The 16,474-nt window shown below is 44.1% G+C and overlaps 1 protein-coding gene across 1 annotated transcript in view; it reads right to left on the reverse strand.

The window, feature by feature from the left end:
* kdrl (kinase insert domain receptor like) overlaps nucleotides 1-16,474 on the reverse strand; it is a 53,164-nt gene that overhangs the window by 28,493 nt on the left and 8,197 nt on the right. The window contains exons 3-12 of the mRNA XM_084041528.1: nucleotides 14,780-14,985; nucleotides 13,131-13,258; nucleotides 10,997-11,156; nucleotides 10,666-10,802; nucleotides 9,645-9,813; nucleotides 9,301-9,427; nucleotides 8,971-9,140; nucleotides 6,974-7,130; nucleotides 3,538-3,652; nucleotides 430-538 (exon numbers count right to left, since the gene is read on the reverse strand). Of these exons, the coding sequence (XP_083897654.1) occupies nucleotides 430-538; nucleotides 3,538-3,652; nucleotides 6,974-7,130; nucleotides 8,971-9,140; nucleotides 9,301-9,427; nucleotides 9,645-9,813; nucleotides 10,666-10,802; nucleotides 10,997-11,156; nucleotides 13,131-13,258; nucleotides 14,780-14,985 (1,478 nt within the window). The remainder of the gene's footprint in view (nucleotides 1-429; nucleotides 539-3,537; nucleotides 3,653-6,973; nucleotides 7,131-8,970; nucleotides 9,141-9,300; nucleotides 9,428-9,644; nucleotides 9,814-10,665; nucleotides 10,803-10,996; nucleotides 11,157-13,130; nucleotides 13,259-14,779; nucleotides 14,986-16,474) is intronic.

The raw sequence follows: 16,474 nt of genomic DNA on the forward strand, positions 1-16,474 counted from the left end.
ATTATTATTATTTCAAATGTTCAGCTAAAAGGACATGCCCAAAATTGGGCAGGTTGAAAGTGGTTAAAATATTTTTTTTTAGGGGTATAGAATTTGCCTCTGTATTGGGAAATGAGTGTGCACTGATATACACTTTTCTCATGGCACACCAGTACACCTCAAGCTGAATTAAAAGTGTTCATAGCGACAGTCATCCTTTAGTGTGCACAACCAGTGCTTTGCATTCTTAAGACCCACTGAATCACCATGGAAACAAAAAGGAGGTACAGCTCTTAAGACTAAGACGGGTCACACTTGCGAAAGCTGGATAGCTGAAATGCTTGTGTATTGTCATAGTAATGTATGTCCTAGTATTAAAAGGTTTTTCATCTCTGCGAACATTAGCATGAACTAGTGTATGGGACCCCTTTGTTACTTTGACCCACTTACCATGCACATAGAAGCGTTTCCTCAGCGTGCTGTTCCCCAGCTCATTCTGGGCCATGCAGGAGTAGAATCCCGACACATTAGCTGCTGCTATCACCAGGGTGCTCATAGTCTAATTGGGATGAAAACAGTAATTAGTATTGCTACGGTAACTAAAACGCAGTACAGAAGTTCAGCGTAGGTTATGCACCAGAGCACGATAATACAGGAATAGACTTGCACTGATTTTATGGTCTAATGCGATAAAATAATGTGGCGTTTTCCAGCGACATCTGTGTGATTTGGGGCGTTTAACAGGTAGGTGAGAGGTCTGGGCTAAGCCTGGCCTTGTTTTATTCTCTCCAGTGCTTCACATTAATGAAAGGATACATCTGGCGTTTTAAAACCTGCTGTGTCTCCATCAGACCAGCTCTACAGATGCAGAGCTAGGGGTTCCCGGTCATTTCCTGGAGAGCACTTACAATGCCACACTCGATTCTGTCATCGGATGAGTGGAACACGTTGTAATGGCTTAAGTAGACATAATAATAAGTAGAATCTGGGAGAGTGCCAGATTTCGTGGGGTTCTGTTTTGTGTTGTTTCTGTCTGCAGGGCGGTCAGCTACATCAAAGTTTGTGAATGCTGTGGGTGTATAATCTGGGTGTGTGCTTCCTGGATTTCTTTCTGGGGCAGCCGATTGAGCTGACCTTCAGAAAAAACGACATTTGGACGTGCAATTGCCAGCGACTTCTCTTCACCTGAGAGTGAGGAGTTTCACCGGGAGGACAACACGCTATTGATTCGCAAGTGCAACGACAGAGATCGTCCTACAAGGCTTCCCGCCCGGAAACATGGCCAATTGTGCACAGTGCACGGGAATCAAAACAATTGCAACATGTTCTGTTTTCCAGCCCTAACGTTGTGCAGCAGTTTTCTGAATGGCAGATATAGGTGTTAAAAGTTACTCCGGTCGTCCCCTTTTAGTGTTGTTATGACATTTGTCAAAGCACTGATGAAGCAGTCATGCGGTTTCACATTACAGCTATTACTCACTATGATGTAACCTGAGCCTGAAACACAGTCATTTCAACAAGTGCGCTCAGTCCCAAAGTAGTAACCTATGACCTCTGTGCCCATGTCCCTCTCTATATACTTGTGACCTGGGCTCGTCCCCCCGTACCACCAGGCATTCTACGGAGCCCCTTGGAGGCTTGGCCTTGACCACCGTCTTGTTCACGGGCCGCAGCAATTTATGTGAGGTGACAGAGAGGAATTCACTCCCAACAAATCCCTCTCTTTTAAACCGGTGCTTGTTATCACTGACCCTTAGTCCTCGCCCTCATAAAGCACCAACGTTTTGGCCACAAATGCTTGTAAATAAGGAGTACCTCACTATTTATGTCAATCACAGATTAGAGGCGATACCCTGTGAATGTGGCCAAAGTTCCAATTACTTGGCGTGCACACAACTGATGTGATTCTGAATTCCATCAACCGTACCAAACTGGAGGGGGAAACCTTTATAAATCACCAGTGCAGTGAAACAGAAGAAACAAAATGTAATACTGTAACTTTGCTGAGACTGACAGACATGTTTGGTTAATGACTAAGCAGATTTATTCTCCTACCTGGAGGTTTCATACTCCTGACGAAATGCTTACATACTGTTGGATTTATGCCCCAATTTGACCCAGCAAGCTGAAATAGTTTTCTTTCATCTAATCCCATAGATAGGCTTTTGGGAAAGCAGTCAAGGTCTGCTCTTAATTAAGTTTGGGGCGAGTGGTTTTAGTAACAAGCTCCCTCAGGACATTTGCTGTAACGTCTACAGTCCCCCCATTGTATGGCATGTTTTGGGTTCGTGGTGCCAAGACATGGGTTGATGTTTATTGGTCAAATGAAGTGAACGACCACTAAATTAAACTCTGTCACAAAAAAAATGATTTAGCAGAACACAACAGATATAAGTGTGAGGCTACTGGTTATCTATTTATCCTTTATTTAACCAGGCAGGTCACTTATCACAGGTGTCATTCTCTGACAGAATACCTCCTTCAGAGAGTTTATTCTCAAACCCTTACGTCTCTACTCAGACAGAGTTGCGATGAGGCCAATAGAGACATCAAAATGCCAATAACAAGAGCACAATTCCAATTGTTTTTCCACGTGTATATAAGACCTCATTGTCCCAGGTCAATGGTGCCTGTGGGGATTCTCTATAAAAGGGCCGTTCTCAGCTGTAGGACCACGCATGGCTTGAGCCATGCAGCTATTGTGCCGTTTATGAGGCATGCTCCGCTCTCGGGGTTCTAGCAGACAAAAAGATTCACTGATGGCAGAATAAAAGCTGTTTCTCTGGCAAAGCCCATGCTGAAGCCGCAGCTGGTTCCTTTACAGGCCTGCTCCATGTCAGAGCCACAGTGGACTGGGGGTATATTTCACTCCAGCAGAGGGAAATGAACTGTGTCTTTCAGTTATGGGGCAGGCGCTTTAGGAGTGTACAAAAAAGAATCACTTTTCCTGGCAGAGGTCTTGCTCTCTAGAGGGGCCTCTTCTCATCAAAAATGTGTTTGTTCAATACTCTATATTGTTGAGTTGCATATCGATGTTGGCCACTTGTTATTACTCCCATATAAACAATTAAGGGAGGATTTATTTCCTGAAGAAATGCCAGTACAGTAGATGTTTGTCCAGATGAACACATGAAAGCAGATGATCTTCCCCGTATTTTGATAGTAACTTAGTGTGCTTAGAATAAATCATTAAGTTTTTGGGCACAATCAAAGGGAATTAATATTGATTTCCTCAAAAGGGGATTTTTATGTGTTTTGGTCGGTGGTAAAACAAAGCTAAACCAAAGGGGACAAAATGAATCGTAAGAGGAATATAGCAATGCATGCCAATAGAAAGGAAATTGAGTGGATATATTGGTTTCAGATGCTGAATGTGACTTCTAGGGTCTGGTCACGGAAGATTTCTAATTCAAACTGATCTATGTGCTGTCTCTTTGCAAGATCTTTTCTTAAGCCTGTTCTCCCGTAAATCACTCTTGACGATTACCGGGCTAAATGTTCATTTAATTTTGTTTTAATCCAGAAGGAAACAAAATACTTAAAACCAAGACCACATACCTTGTTCTTTCCTTTGAGCAGTACAGCCTTGTTGATTATGGTCTTTATCCGGTTTTGGGAATAATTTCCACTGTTGTTCATCTGAACTGGGATCGGCTCAGTGTAAAGCATGCACCTGCAGGCAAAGAAAACATGCCTAAATTAAGTTATCAGTTTAAAAAAAAACAATAGACAAAATGGTCTTTGAGGCTGTTGCATTTGAAAACCGTTGGAATCAGTAGACCTCTGTAACAATAGAACAATAACGTGACTGCCTTATATAATACTAGCCCTGCACAGTAACACAAAAGTCTTATTTGAACTCGTAGAGTGTAAAAATGGACGAGTCCGTTAAATTAACACTCAGGATTTTGGTGTTATACTGTAGGTTGGAACTAGTCGTCAGTTCTGTTCATACCCACATTTCAGCTATATGGGACCGCGACCATGACTACAACGACCGGCCTCACACCTAGCACTCACCTAACCCCTGCTCATTATGCTAGAGTGGGATGGCTCAGGGTAGAGGACAGAGTACAGCATCCTGCAATGGGCCTGGTCTTCAAGATACAGGGAGAGAACAGGGATACCCATGTACCGTCAAACTACTTCAATAACGTGAAAGACACACAGGCACAACACCAGAGGGAGCTCCACTGATCTCATTCAACCCAGAATCGGTACAAACATGGGGTTAAATTCGTTGCTGCTATGCCACCAAAATGTGGAATGCCCTACCAAAAGACATCAAAAAGTGTTACCCTCCTTCAAAACCACCATAAAAGAGCACCTGTCTGCAATTTGTAACTGGTCCTAGAAAAGTCTTCTAAGCTTAACACCAGAAATGTACTGTACAACTGTTTACTGTACATATACGTTTATTGCTACTAGTGTTGATGATGTCTTGTATATTATTGTATGTCTTTAAATGTCTTGATGAATTGAATACACAGGACCACAATGGAAACAAGCCCTTAGGGCTTTTTGTGTTATCCTTTTAGCATTGTATAATCAATCGTACCACTGTACTATTCGCAAACTGTTAATAAAGTATTCAATCGATCAATCAAAACCGCATCTACAGATTGGACAGTCATTGGCGAAAATGCTAATAAACAGCTTAAATTCGGGAAAAGTGAAGAATCGGCTTCCTCACTCCCCGCATGTGCCAACTAGTGTTCAATGTCCATGTGCAATTTAAGATCAATTGCTCATGGGAGAAAAATGGATTAGGACAGACTGAATTTTGTTCATAATAGTATATCGTCTCTGTCAGGTGGAAACCTCATACTGTATGTCCAAAACTGTTACTTTTCAGGATCAAATGAAAAATAGCATTCTAAATAGCAAATCTAAATTCTACAAACTCAAAACACCTCGCTTGGCGCCGTATTTCAAGCTTGCAGATCTGCTACTTTAGATACTTTTGTGTGACGCTGTAGTAGGGCATTAATTTATGAAAAAAACACAAAAAGTTAGAATATGGAGATAAGAGGTTTCTGCCCGACAGCAACGATAAATTATGATGAGTGAGTGTAGTGGCCTGGACCTGGTTGGCTACACTGCTGAAGAGAAAACCGTGGATGGACTACTCCCCCGCCCCCCCCCCCCCCCCCCACCCACTCTAGCTGCCTGCGGTGGGGAACAATCAGCCTGATGAGAGGAGAGGCAGTCAAGGAAACGCCAGCGTGACAGGAAGGGCCGTGCTGTGCGTCACCTCGTACAGGAAACACCCCCACGCTCTGGACAGAGGAGATAAGGCTGATCCCCAGGCCTTGGTGGGTCAACAAGGAACTACTGATAACTTCTCAACCTGCTGATAAAGACGAGCCTTGCACTGCTGCGACTACCCCACAAACTCCACCAGCTTTATGTTCTGTGTTTTCCCAATCTGCGCTTTCCAAAAAAAATGTATAACACAACATGCTGAGATTGAACTGAGGTATGATTTTGAGCGGGTATGCCTTGGATTCGCAGTGATTTTTTGTCTTAAACAACCGGCCTCCCACAGGCTGTGTAGCTGTTCCTCCCATCTCATTAGCTGGTGAAAAAAAACGGGTGGCCTCAACCCAGACATTTAACCACTTTCAACCTGGCATCCCTAATCTTGACATGTCATTATAGGCGAAAACCTTCCAAAAAATTCTGAACAATTAAAAAAAGGTGATAAAAAAGGTTATAAGAAGCAGTCTGCTAACTCCTCATGTGTTGAAGGAAGTTGAAGGAAGCATGAGCTCAGTTCGGGGCTCTCCCCAGGCTGGCAGAAGGAGAGTAAGCGCCCAGGATTACAAGCTTAGGCATTGGCACTGGGCGAAAAAATCGGGTTACAAAATCGTAGGATAAAAATTTCATAAAAAGAAAAGATGGGAGAAAAAGTATCTACAAGCTTAAATGCACCAGCTTGTAGATCATCTATTTTTGAAATAAAGCTTATAAGTGGTTAAGGGCCACTGTTTCTTGTACCAAGCCCAATTATCTTTACCCCTGCAGAGAGAGTCACATTGACATGGCTGACCGCCCCCCCCCACCCGCTGTTATTTCCATTGCAAATTTGGCAACTAGAAGTGTTTTTTTCTTCTTCACATACTGCTATTATGGATTACTAACATAAGCACTTGTCAAGTTACACTATGTGAAGTGTAGCATAATTTACTCCCTCAATTGTGCTGTGGTCTGCAGGTTTGTTTGTGCTAGCGGTGTATGGGCACTGATAACCCAGCGGTAATGGCCCATTGTTTTCGTGATCTTACAACTTGCGGGTCTCCTGCTGCCATTGACGGGCCCGGATCTCAGGGTACGTTGCTGTTTATGGGTTCGCTAACAGGCCAGCATTTGCATGTACACACACACGCACGCACACAGAGTACTGTTCGGCTTGCAGAGTCTGAGATGAATATACCCGTCTCTGCCTGTCAATGACCATACAAAAATAGGAAAATTCTGCATGCGTGATTGCGTGTGTGCAGTTTCAGTGACTTCAGCATCCAACACAGTCAGTCACACCTCAAAACCATGCTTTACAGAGGAAAATGGCACAGATGAAGCCTGTCTTGTTGTTTAGGCAGGGGGATAGTAATGAAATATACTGTTCACATGAAGTGATCCTATTAGGATTCACACACTGTTGTAAAGAAAAAGAAAATGTAAAACCTCTGAGATTGAAGTCACTGCACACTGCACAACTGGCCCTACATATCAACCATTCAATTATTACATTTCTGTAAACTTGTTAACCCATTAAAACCGGGAAAGCATCTGTGTCATTTTAGATTTTAGCGTTGGCTATTAAAACATTGCAGATATATAAGCTCACAGCATACATCTTCTGTAAATCTTGAAAGTGTGAGAACTGCTAATTTAGAAGGCATTGGTAGAATCGGCCTCAGGTCTAAATGGCTTGGTATCATCATAGAGGGGTGATAATGAATGTGATGAATGTAGCAAAGTGGTGACTCACTTAGTTTGCGTTGGGTCTGAATGGCAGGGCTGCCACAGCCAGGTAACGTTAGGCAGGGGCACTCCGTACACGGTGCAGGTCAGCTGGTACTGCTTGCCAAACGTACGGGGCTGCACGTCCAGAGAGGCCAGTTCCCCCTCTGAAATAGTTGGCTTCACTGTAGGCGACATACATCACACACACACACACGCGCGCACACACACACACACACACACACACACACACACACACACACACACACGCGCACACACACACACACACACCAAGAGAAAGAGAGGGAGATAAGCCAATCTTGCGTCCATCCATTTCTAAGCCACCACTTCTTTGTAAAATCTCTTTAATGTCTTTTTAATGAAGTATGACAACCATGATGGATTAGCCATGAAAAGAGGTGCCAATGACACCAGTTGTCCTTTGGACACTGTGCTGTGAAGTCTCAGAGAGGAACAGCGAGCGGTTGCCAGGGGGGGGCCGTAGGTCAGACAGTGACCCTTCCGCTGGCCCACATGTGGCCCATGCACGGGTCAGTGGATCAACCGTGTGGGAGAACACAGCAGCCAGTTAATCAACAACAGGCAGAGATCCCTGTGCCACCTCAGGAGGAGATGTCTAACAAACGTTTAATCATTCTGCTGTAAGCTTTATGCACTGATATGGTTTCTCTTTTGCAGCTGTCCTCGGGCAGCCCCCCCCCCCCCTTCTCCCTACCCACACAAGGACCACAGCACATATTCATGTTCCCGAAGTACTGGGCCGACATCAAACAATTGATGAACGATGTTTAAAATAGTTCAGTAATTGTTACCAGGAGTCTCCTCATTTCGTTTGTTTGTTTCTTCTTTGAGCTTTTTTTTTTTTTGTCAATGCAATAAAAATATGTTTTGCTGAGTGGGACAGTCAAGGACCATAAATAAAGCTTATACAGGCCAGAAGGGGGCTGATCTTTACACTTCTGGCACGGCATTGGGATTCCTAGATAATGTGCAAAGAATGCAGTGAAAATAGTTTCTGCTCCCCCATAGGCAGCTTGGAGTAACTGACACATGTGGTACATGCTCCCCTGCTTTCTAACAGCCAGCTCACTCTAGGTTATTCTAGTCTCCATCCATAACGCCAAAACACTATTAAAGCCCGCAACGTGCATCCTCCTCCATCTCTGGCACTCGCGGGGTTTTGGAGACAAAGCCATCATAACAATGCAGCAGTTGCAGCACGCTCCCCGCTCGCCTCAAGCTGTATACATAAATGTACAGAACATTGTTGTTTACACGAGCCGTACTGTATATATATACACATGGTGAGGATGCAAATAAATGCTGGAGTCTAAGGGGGGTCTCGAGCGGCTGGAGTCTGCGTGCAGAACGGAGAGCCCAGGCCGTTTACACACTGCGCCAAGCCCCTTCAAAAGAGCCCCGATAATCAACACCAGCTGCCCCTGCTACGTCAATCCAGCCCTGGAATCAACAAGCCCCCAAATTCCTCTCATACTGGAGCTGCTACCTGCCGGCCAGCATGCTGGACTAAAAGGAACAGAGGGCACCGGTGCTGGGGCAGTCTCAATCCCAAACCCTTGAGTATGATGTAAGACATTGCTGTCAGGAAGACACCTTGTATTCTCCATATTTAAACTTTTTATGTTTTTTTTTCGTAAATCCATGCCTTACTTCGCCATACAACATTGTCTCACAAAATTAGCTAAAACAGCCGATCTACAAGCTTTTAGACCTTGAGCTTGTAGATCAGCTATTAGCTCTATTTCTGAAATGTTTTTAAAGTGAAAGTGCTTAAGTCTATGTGTGAGTTTTAACCAATCAAAGTATTAACAAGAACAAGTGACAAAAAAAATCAATTTCCTGAAAAGTAATGGTTTTGGTCATACAAGGTTTCTACCTGACAGCAACAAAGAGCAAAATGGCCACTGTGGGAATATGGACTATTGCCTCATTTCCTCAGGATCTGCAGTTACTACCGGGGCGTTTGCACACGCTCAGGCTTACCATTAACTACCAGGGTGTAGCTCAGGTTCCTGTAGAGACCCTTCTCTCTGTTGCCCAGCTTTATGGTGTAGACCCCAGAGTTCTTCTCCTGCACGTGCGTGATGTTGAGACTGGAGCCTGCCACCACGTAGCAGGTGGAATTAGCATTGATGCGGACACCGTCCTTGTACCTGACAATACAGAAATTTACACCATGTGACTAAATGGAAAGAAAACAACAACAAAAACGTCTTTGCTATTCCATATACCAGTCATGTTGTGGACCTTGAGAGAAACCTACTTGGGAATAAGACCAACAACAACTAGATTCACTTGTAGAACTTCACTTACCATGTGAATATATCTGGCGGTGGTAGAGCGTTGATCTTTGGTTCGAGCACCAGCTTCCTTTTGCCCTCGTTGGCAATGACCATATGAGTCTGCTCGTGCTTGTAGGAAACATTGAGGAACGGGTGCTCTGAAACATGTTCGGGTAAAGTTTACAAAACAGCCTCTGCTGAGTGTATCATCAGAGTAGAAAAGGAACAGGCTTAATTTCTTTTTCATTTACAGTATTTTCACATGTTTTAACACAAGCATCTTACTTTGGGTACACAGACAATGATACATTTCAATTTGAACTTGACATTTCCTGTATGTGTATTGTGTAATGTCTGTGACCTAAATCCACTAACCAAAAACAATGACTTTGGCTGTGGCGTCTTTGAGAATATCGATCTCAGCCTTGCAGCGATAGTTGCCCCTGTCCTCCATGGTGATGTTGTGGAGGACTAGTGCCTTGCTCATCACCAAGACCTTGGCTGGATGATCCCTCGACTTGATCAAAGAGTGATTCCGGTTCACCTGCAGACACAGAATTGAGAACACGCATAAGCACAGTTTTAATCTGTGTGGCCATGTGTCTTTTATAGATGCTTCAGGGAAGTGTTTTACAGCAACACTCTGCTCTGCTCTCTCATAATACATATTCATTCACTATCAGCAGTTACCCGAGAGTCTTAAGGCCCTGACATACCAAGCCAACGTCGGGTCGCTGGGTGGCCGGGCCATCAGGCCATCAGACAGCCAATGTCTGAAAATCTGTCATTAATGTGCTGCATCATAAGTGGTAGTAAGGCATCTGTGTGGGTCGGTCACTTGATTCAAATGTTGAAAATTTGGCGGAACGCATTGGGAAGGGAGAGATCATTATGATCGCGTGTTGCATTTAATCAACTTCTCATGCCAGAGACCATTTCTTCTAGCAGGTGAGTTTATTTGTGACGGAGCAGCTCCATCACTGACTGTGGGCAGCGTCCACACACATACACACAAACAAACACACACTGGCAAAAGAACATGTCAATGTTGCAGACAAACAAAACTCACTTGTAAAACGCAGCACAGTGCAGGAGTGTGTTCAACAACTCAAAGAGCTGCATTCATTACAGAGTCAGTCGAGGGATTTAATGTAATGGAATAATGTTATTCATTCATGTATTTGCCCTTATGGTAGGAGACTTACAAAGCAATGCCATCAAATGACTCTCATCTTTAGTCTCTGCAGGGTGTGCAGGAGCAACTTTTAACACTTTTTAACACAGACTTCTCCCAATCTAGTCTCCCGACATAGTCTGTAATAGTCAGGACAAGACAGCTTGGTGTGTTCCAGCCTTTACACTGTTGGCCACTGAGTATTAAGGGTGCAGAACTTACAATCCTCTTTGGAAACTCCCAGGTGAAGTTGATATTTCCGTTGTATGTGGTCTCTCCCGAGCAGTTAAGGACAAGCGTATCCCCTACCAACACCCTGACACGGCTTGGGGTAATCTTCACATTCGTAAGAACTTTAGCTGTACAATGGGGGAGAAAAGCGTTATAGGTAGGTGTATTGTAAACAAATAAATAAATAAATAAATAAATAAAGGGGGAAAAAAGTATACAATAAATTATAGAAGATCATAATAACAACATAATATTCAAGATTTCTAATCATATATTAGAATAATCGGTTGGCTGAACTCAGTCAGGTGGTCTACGGACTCACTTAGCCTCTGGGGGATGTATCTGGATTCGATGTTGTGGCCGTTAACCCTGGTGACACAGGTGAGGAGGTTGTACATGGTGTACCTGCCGTAGGGGATGGTGAAGCCCTGGGTGGGGTCCCACTCCATCCGCTGCATAACCTCCTCCGATATATGAGGCAGCTGTAGACAGAGAGACAAGTGGACCATCAGAGGTGTTTGTCAGGACCAGTGACTGTATGAACTAGAGTTCTGGAATTCTGCCCGAACCCTACCCGCCATAAATGCTAATTAGTCGGGTCGGGCCGAACCTCGGGTTCCGCGAAGAAAAAAAAAAAAAGAAATCTATTACCCCCCAAAAAATAATTTCAACTGCCCCTAGCGGCCTAACGGTAAGCCGACGGAAATGGCAGCGGATGTGTTGGATGCAGCTCAAAGTGAACTTTACTCAGGCATCTGGTTTGTTGCCGTCCGACCTTCCTAGCCCGTGTTATTAAAGAAAAACGGGCGGCAATGGCCAAAACTCAACCGAAAATCGGCGAAAGTGGCCAGTTTCAAGATGTTTTGGCCATTATCTCTGGAACGGAAGATCCAATCTGTTCAGTTTGTTGGATGCGTGACTTTGAGGACATTAAGCACATAACAACACCTTTTCGGGTTTTCGGGCCTAAAAGTATTTTTAATTGTCCGGGCCGGGCCGAGCCTCGGGCCGGCCCAGTAGTGCCCAGTTATGGCCGGGCCTTAATTTTCAGGCCCGTTGAGAACTCTGATATGAACGGATCGGTATGCTTACAAGGGGCCACGCTGGGCCAGGTGGACTGTGCTCTATATCGCGTGGTCAGCTTCATTTTCACAAGGAGGTGCTCATGCTCCGTTGGTCTCAGTGGGGGGACAATCGCCCGTTTTGAGTGAAGGTCTAATTGGGATTTCATGCAGTGGAACACGAAGTGCTGTAGACTTTGAAAGGGTTGTGTGTGTAGTGTATGTACGTGCCTGGCCAAGCTCTAATCGCTGTTTGTTCTCAGGCCAAAATAATTAAGCCGAGGAGGGAAGTGGAGGGAAGGAAGGAAGGAAGGAGACGATGCAGGAAGGAGGAATGTCGTAGAGCTCCGTGTCACACAGCCACTATCTTGGTCATCTGAATAAGACGTGTTTGTCTGTGGCCAGGCGCTGTGACACACAGTCATATATCAACCTCTGTGTACACAAAACAACACAGATGTCTATTTGTGCAGAGGGCAACTTTATCCAGCTTCATGCTGCATAAGGACCAGGGTTCTTGGAATGGATCTCAAGCTCTGTTGAAACAGGACAAGCGGCGTTGTGATCTGCATATCATAAGGCTCCTCCACTCCAATTTCAAATAAAGCCCTCATGACCCTCAGGGGCATCATTGACCTATTGTTTCCTCTGATTGGACACAGTGTGTACCAACTGCATTTCCTGAGCGAGATGTTTGTAAAAGAAGGGGAGCTAAATTTGGACGGCCAGTCTATTTTGAGAAAAGCACTCTTGGAACACCTTTCAGTTCTTAGAGGAAGCAGACAGGATGACTCCGTTCGCTGGCCCCTAAGCTTCTCTTATTGGCTACTGTCAGCCCCCCCCCCCCACCCCCACACAACCTCGTCCGTTTCCGTATGCCAGAGTATCTGACTGCATGAAGGGTGTGAGAAAAGGACGGGAAACCTTAAGTACAGGCAGCCTGTGTTTACCCTTGGAGATCTTTTTTTTCTTTGTACAAACCTGACAAAGAAGGATGCCTTGAAAACACTGTGACGTCAAAGGCTGAGCACTGTCACACAAATCCTGTGTCACGGAAGGCTTTTTCTTTCACGTGAAAATAAGCCGGCTCATTCAAAAAAAGACCTACAGTATAACAGCACTGAATATTAGTCGCACAGATTTCTTTGGTTAAATTAAAACACCATTTATTACAACCTCGCAGCAACACAGCAATGTGTAAATCAGATAATGATGAGAAGATCCTTGCAGTACGGTAGGTTATCGAAACATTGAACTTGCAATAACAGTGTGTGTGTGGACTGTATATATATTTTTTATGCTGATCTTCCATTTGTCCTACACCTGATTACCAGAGTGGATGTGCACTTTTCTAATAAACACATCATACACATTTATGCTAATGTATGTTCTTACCCCTTGCAGCATTACAACTGTTTCAGGAGAGGAGGTCCTGCAGGGGACCACCAGGTGGGTCTCATCCCTGTATATACCCAAGGCGTGGGGAGTGGGGAAATGGCGTACCACAAACGGATGCACGGGATCTGCGGAATGAATTTGAAAATTACAAAGTTAGAAAGAGTAGTGAATTGGGAGCTGCATTTCAAAGCAGATCTACCCAATGTATTTCCTTTCTTTAGGATGGCTGTCCTTTGCAAGCACATTGAAACGATTTGCTCAATGCAAAGCAGAGCAAATTGTGTTTTTTTAATATGCCATACAGTAGCTCAGTTTGTTTTGTTTTGTGCAACTGAACCAAGGCAATGAAACCAGTTCATTCCACACAGAGATCAAATAGAATCTCCCTGCATCGTCTACTCTATCTAACAACAGAGGGCAGATAGATAGCGCAGTCAGGGCTGTTGTAGTCTGCTAGGCAACCAGCCATCAAACATCTGCTGTGGGAACGTCACGGCCTGACAAATACTTGAGTGATTTGTGGGAGGTCAAGCAGTATCCGTGTGATAAAGGGGCTAATATTTGAAAAACAAACATTGAAAATGATCTAATAAACACTTGAAGGGCTTTGAAAAGAGTGTGTTAGACTAAACATGGGGGTTGGGGGGGGTTCGGGCGTTTAGATAGCATGGGGAGGGAGAGTCAAGCCCACACAGTAAACCAAGAAGAGGTGGACTTCATCAAAGCTTTAGTTCACCCAGCAATGTCCACACCTGTTTCAATAAGCAAAATACAAAAATTCATATTTATTTTTGTACCGTACACATAGAGGTCAAAAGAACTTTAGTGCTACAGGTTATCGTGTCATCGTCATAGATGATCTTAAATCATAAAGTATGGTAAGTGATGCAGTGTGGAGCTTCAGGAGACATGATAAAAAAAAAACAGTAGCCAGGACAGGAAATAAATGAGCAGGACTTCCCATGCAATCACGCTCTCCTTTCCACTCCAGACATGAACGCCCTTCTTCATCGCTCAATCTCTCCCTCTTTCAGACAATGAGCTGGGCTCCTTCAGCCTTCAGCGCTCTGCGCCAGCAAATACCATTCCCTGCCCCTTGCTAATAGCTGTAGTCACACATTTGGGAGCATAAATTGCATACTCTGTCATACATGATTAATGTAATGTCTTGAAGACTAAATGAGGTATAGGATCTCTCATAACTTCTGCCTCCTCACAGTCTCTCTCACACACTCTCTTTTCTTTCCTGCAGGGCTGGATGTGCTCCAGCTCTTATATCATCCAGGAAAACATCAGACAGCTCAGTGACTACAGTATGTCTGAGCCTTGGCCATTACGTGTTCTACGTGTTGGCTCACTCCACAGTAGACCCCACTGTAATGTAGGTACCGGCCCATTGAAAATCACCCCTGCGTAAACCTTTTATTGAGAGGCTCCAGTGAACTCATGGCACTTTTTTGCACAAAAACCACAACAAAATAAAGGATGGAAAACAAACAAGCCTTTTAGAAAAGGGGTTCTTATCGATGTTATATTTTATGGAGCCAGTTGTTATTCTCACTGGAATGGAACTCTTGTTCATGTTTTCACATACTTTGCTAATGACTCGGGGGTTCCGTATCCGTACATTTGGGTTGAGTTCTCACCTTTGACATAGACATAGACGGAGCTGACATGGTCCGGATGGTCCTGGGAGTATGTGCAGCTGTACAGGCCTGTGTCGTTGGCTAGCAGGTGTCTGACGGTCAGCCTGCTGCAGTGGGAGTGGACCCTGGGCTCACACTCCTTCACAGACACCTCATCTGACGTGACGGAGCGCCAGGGCAGGTTCCAGTGCAGACGAGCAGAGCCCCTGACAGACATTAAAGCACACACAGTACAGCAAGGCTGAGAGATGGGACTGCTGCGTCAGTATTCCATTTATTTCATTAAACCTCTCCATCATTTTGCTCTGAGGCGTAATTCAGACTGCTGCGATTTTTCTCCACAATATTCTAATGTTTGATTCATGCTTCAACGCATTGTGACTTGTGAGCCTGTAGATCTGCTATTTTGACACCACTGTACGATTAAGTATAAATTGGACTTAAAACTGTTTGTCTCGTCACAAATCTTTTGTCTGAACTAGGTTCATTACTAAAATCACATGCATACTGTTGCCTACATGCATGTAAAGCACAGAGTCATGCACACACATATACAAATGCACAAACTCACACACGCACGTACACAGACACACAAAACACTGATCAAAACAAGTCATCACCGATTGAATTATCAGAAGGGATACGTATTGACGAGTGAAATTCCACAGACATGAGTCTTCAAAACCACAGCTGATCTTCAGTTTCGTTATGTCCTTCAGTATTCTCCGGAAAAACAAAAGTAACAAATGACTCGGCCCAATGGTGAGCTGGCTCTCTGCCCCTCACGTCTTCTCAACCGGTGTTTATTTTGAAGCCTATTTTGTTCGAGAGCCCATTACGATAATCTGGAGTCATCTGATAACTTAAACTTTCACATGGGAACATGCCTCCTTTAGGACGATGTGCTCGGCTGACACATATTTCCACACAGTATTCATTTTAAAGCTGTCATTAAAAGAGATCCCAGAGGAGCTTCAAACATGACTCGCATACCACTGCCTTAGCCTGCAGCACTTTGGGTCAAGCAACCTCAAGCTCTCATCCAGGGACAGAACCCATGACAGTATGGGCCAGGGCTTTTTTAGCACATTGCCTTGTAGGGAAACATTACATTATTAGATAGATCTGTGTGCAGCTTAGCTTAGCATTCCTGGCATGGCTACACAATGATGCAAGATTCCATAAATGCTTAACAAAATGCGTGTACGTGGCACACTGGGGTTCCACCGTCCCCCGGGGTATATTGCATCAGATTGATAAATATGGACCACCACCACGCTAAGTTAACCCAGTCCAGTGGTTCCCAAACGGTTGTGCCGAGGCAGGCTGGTGTGCACTGAGACACGTCCAGCTGTGCCTTGGGATTATGTGACCACCACACATTATTATTAGGTTAGAACTATGCAAACATTATATAAGTAGGTTATTATTAGGTTAGGTTACTATTAAGTTATAACGATACAAACATGTATGAATTATCTTTTAATTCAATATACCAGCACATTGTGCGCACTAATTTCCCAATACATAGGCACATTCTATCCCTTAAAATATATAAATTTAAACCACTTTCAATCTGGCTTTATTTTGAACATTTGTAATTACAGTCATTATAAATCGTTTTCTACAAATGCTCAAAAATAGCAAAAAGGCAAAAAAAGATCTTCTGACTTAATGATGCAATGGATGCGTTTG

Source organism: Gymnoscopelus microlampas (genome assembly GCF_963454915.1).
Source record: "Gymnoscopelus microlampas genome assembly, chromosome: 18".
Lineage (NCBI taxonomy): Eukaryota > Metazoa > Chordata > Actinopteri > Myctophiformes > Myctophidae > Gymnoscopelus > Gymnoscopelus microlampas.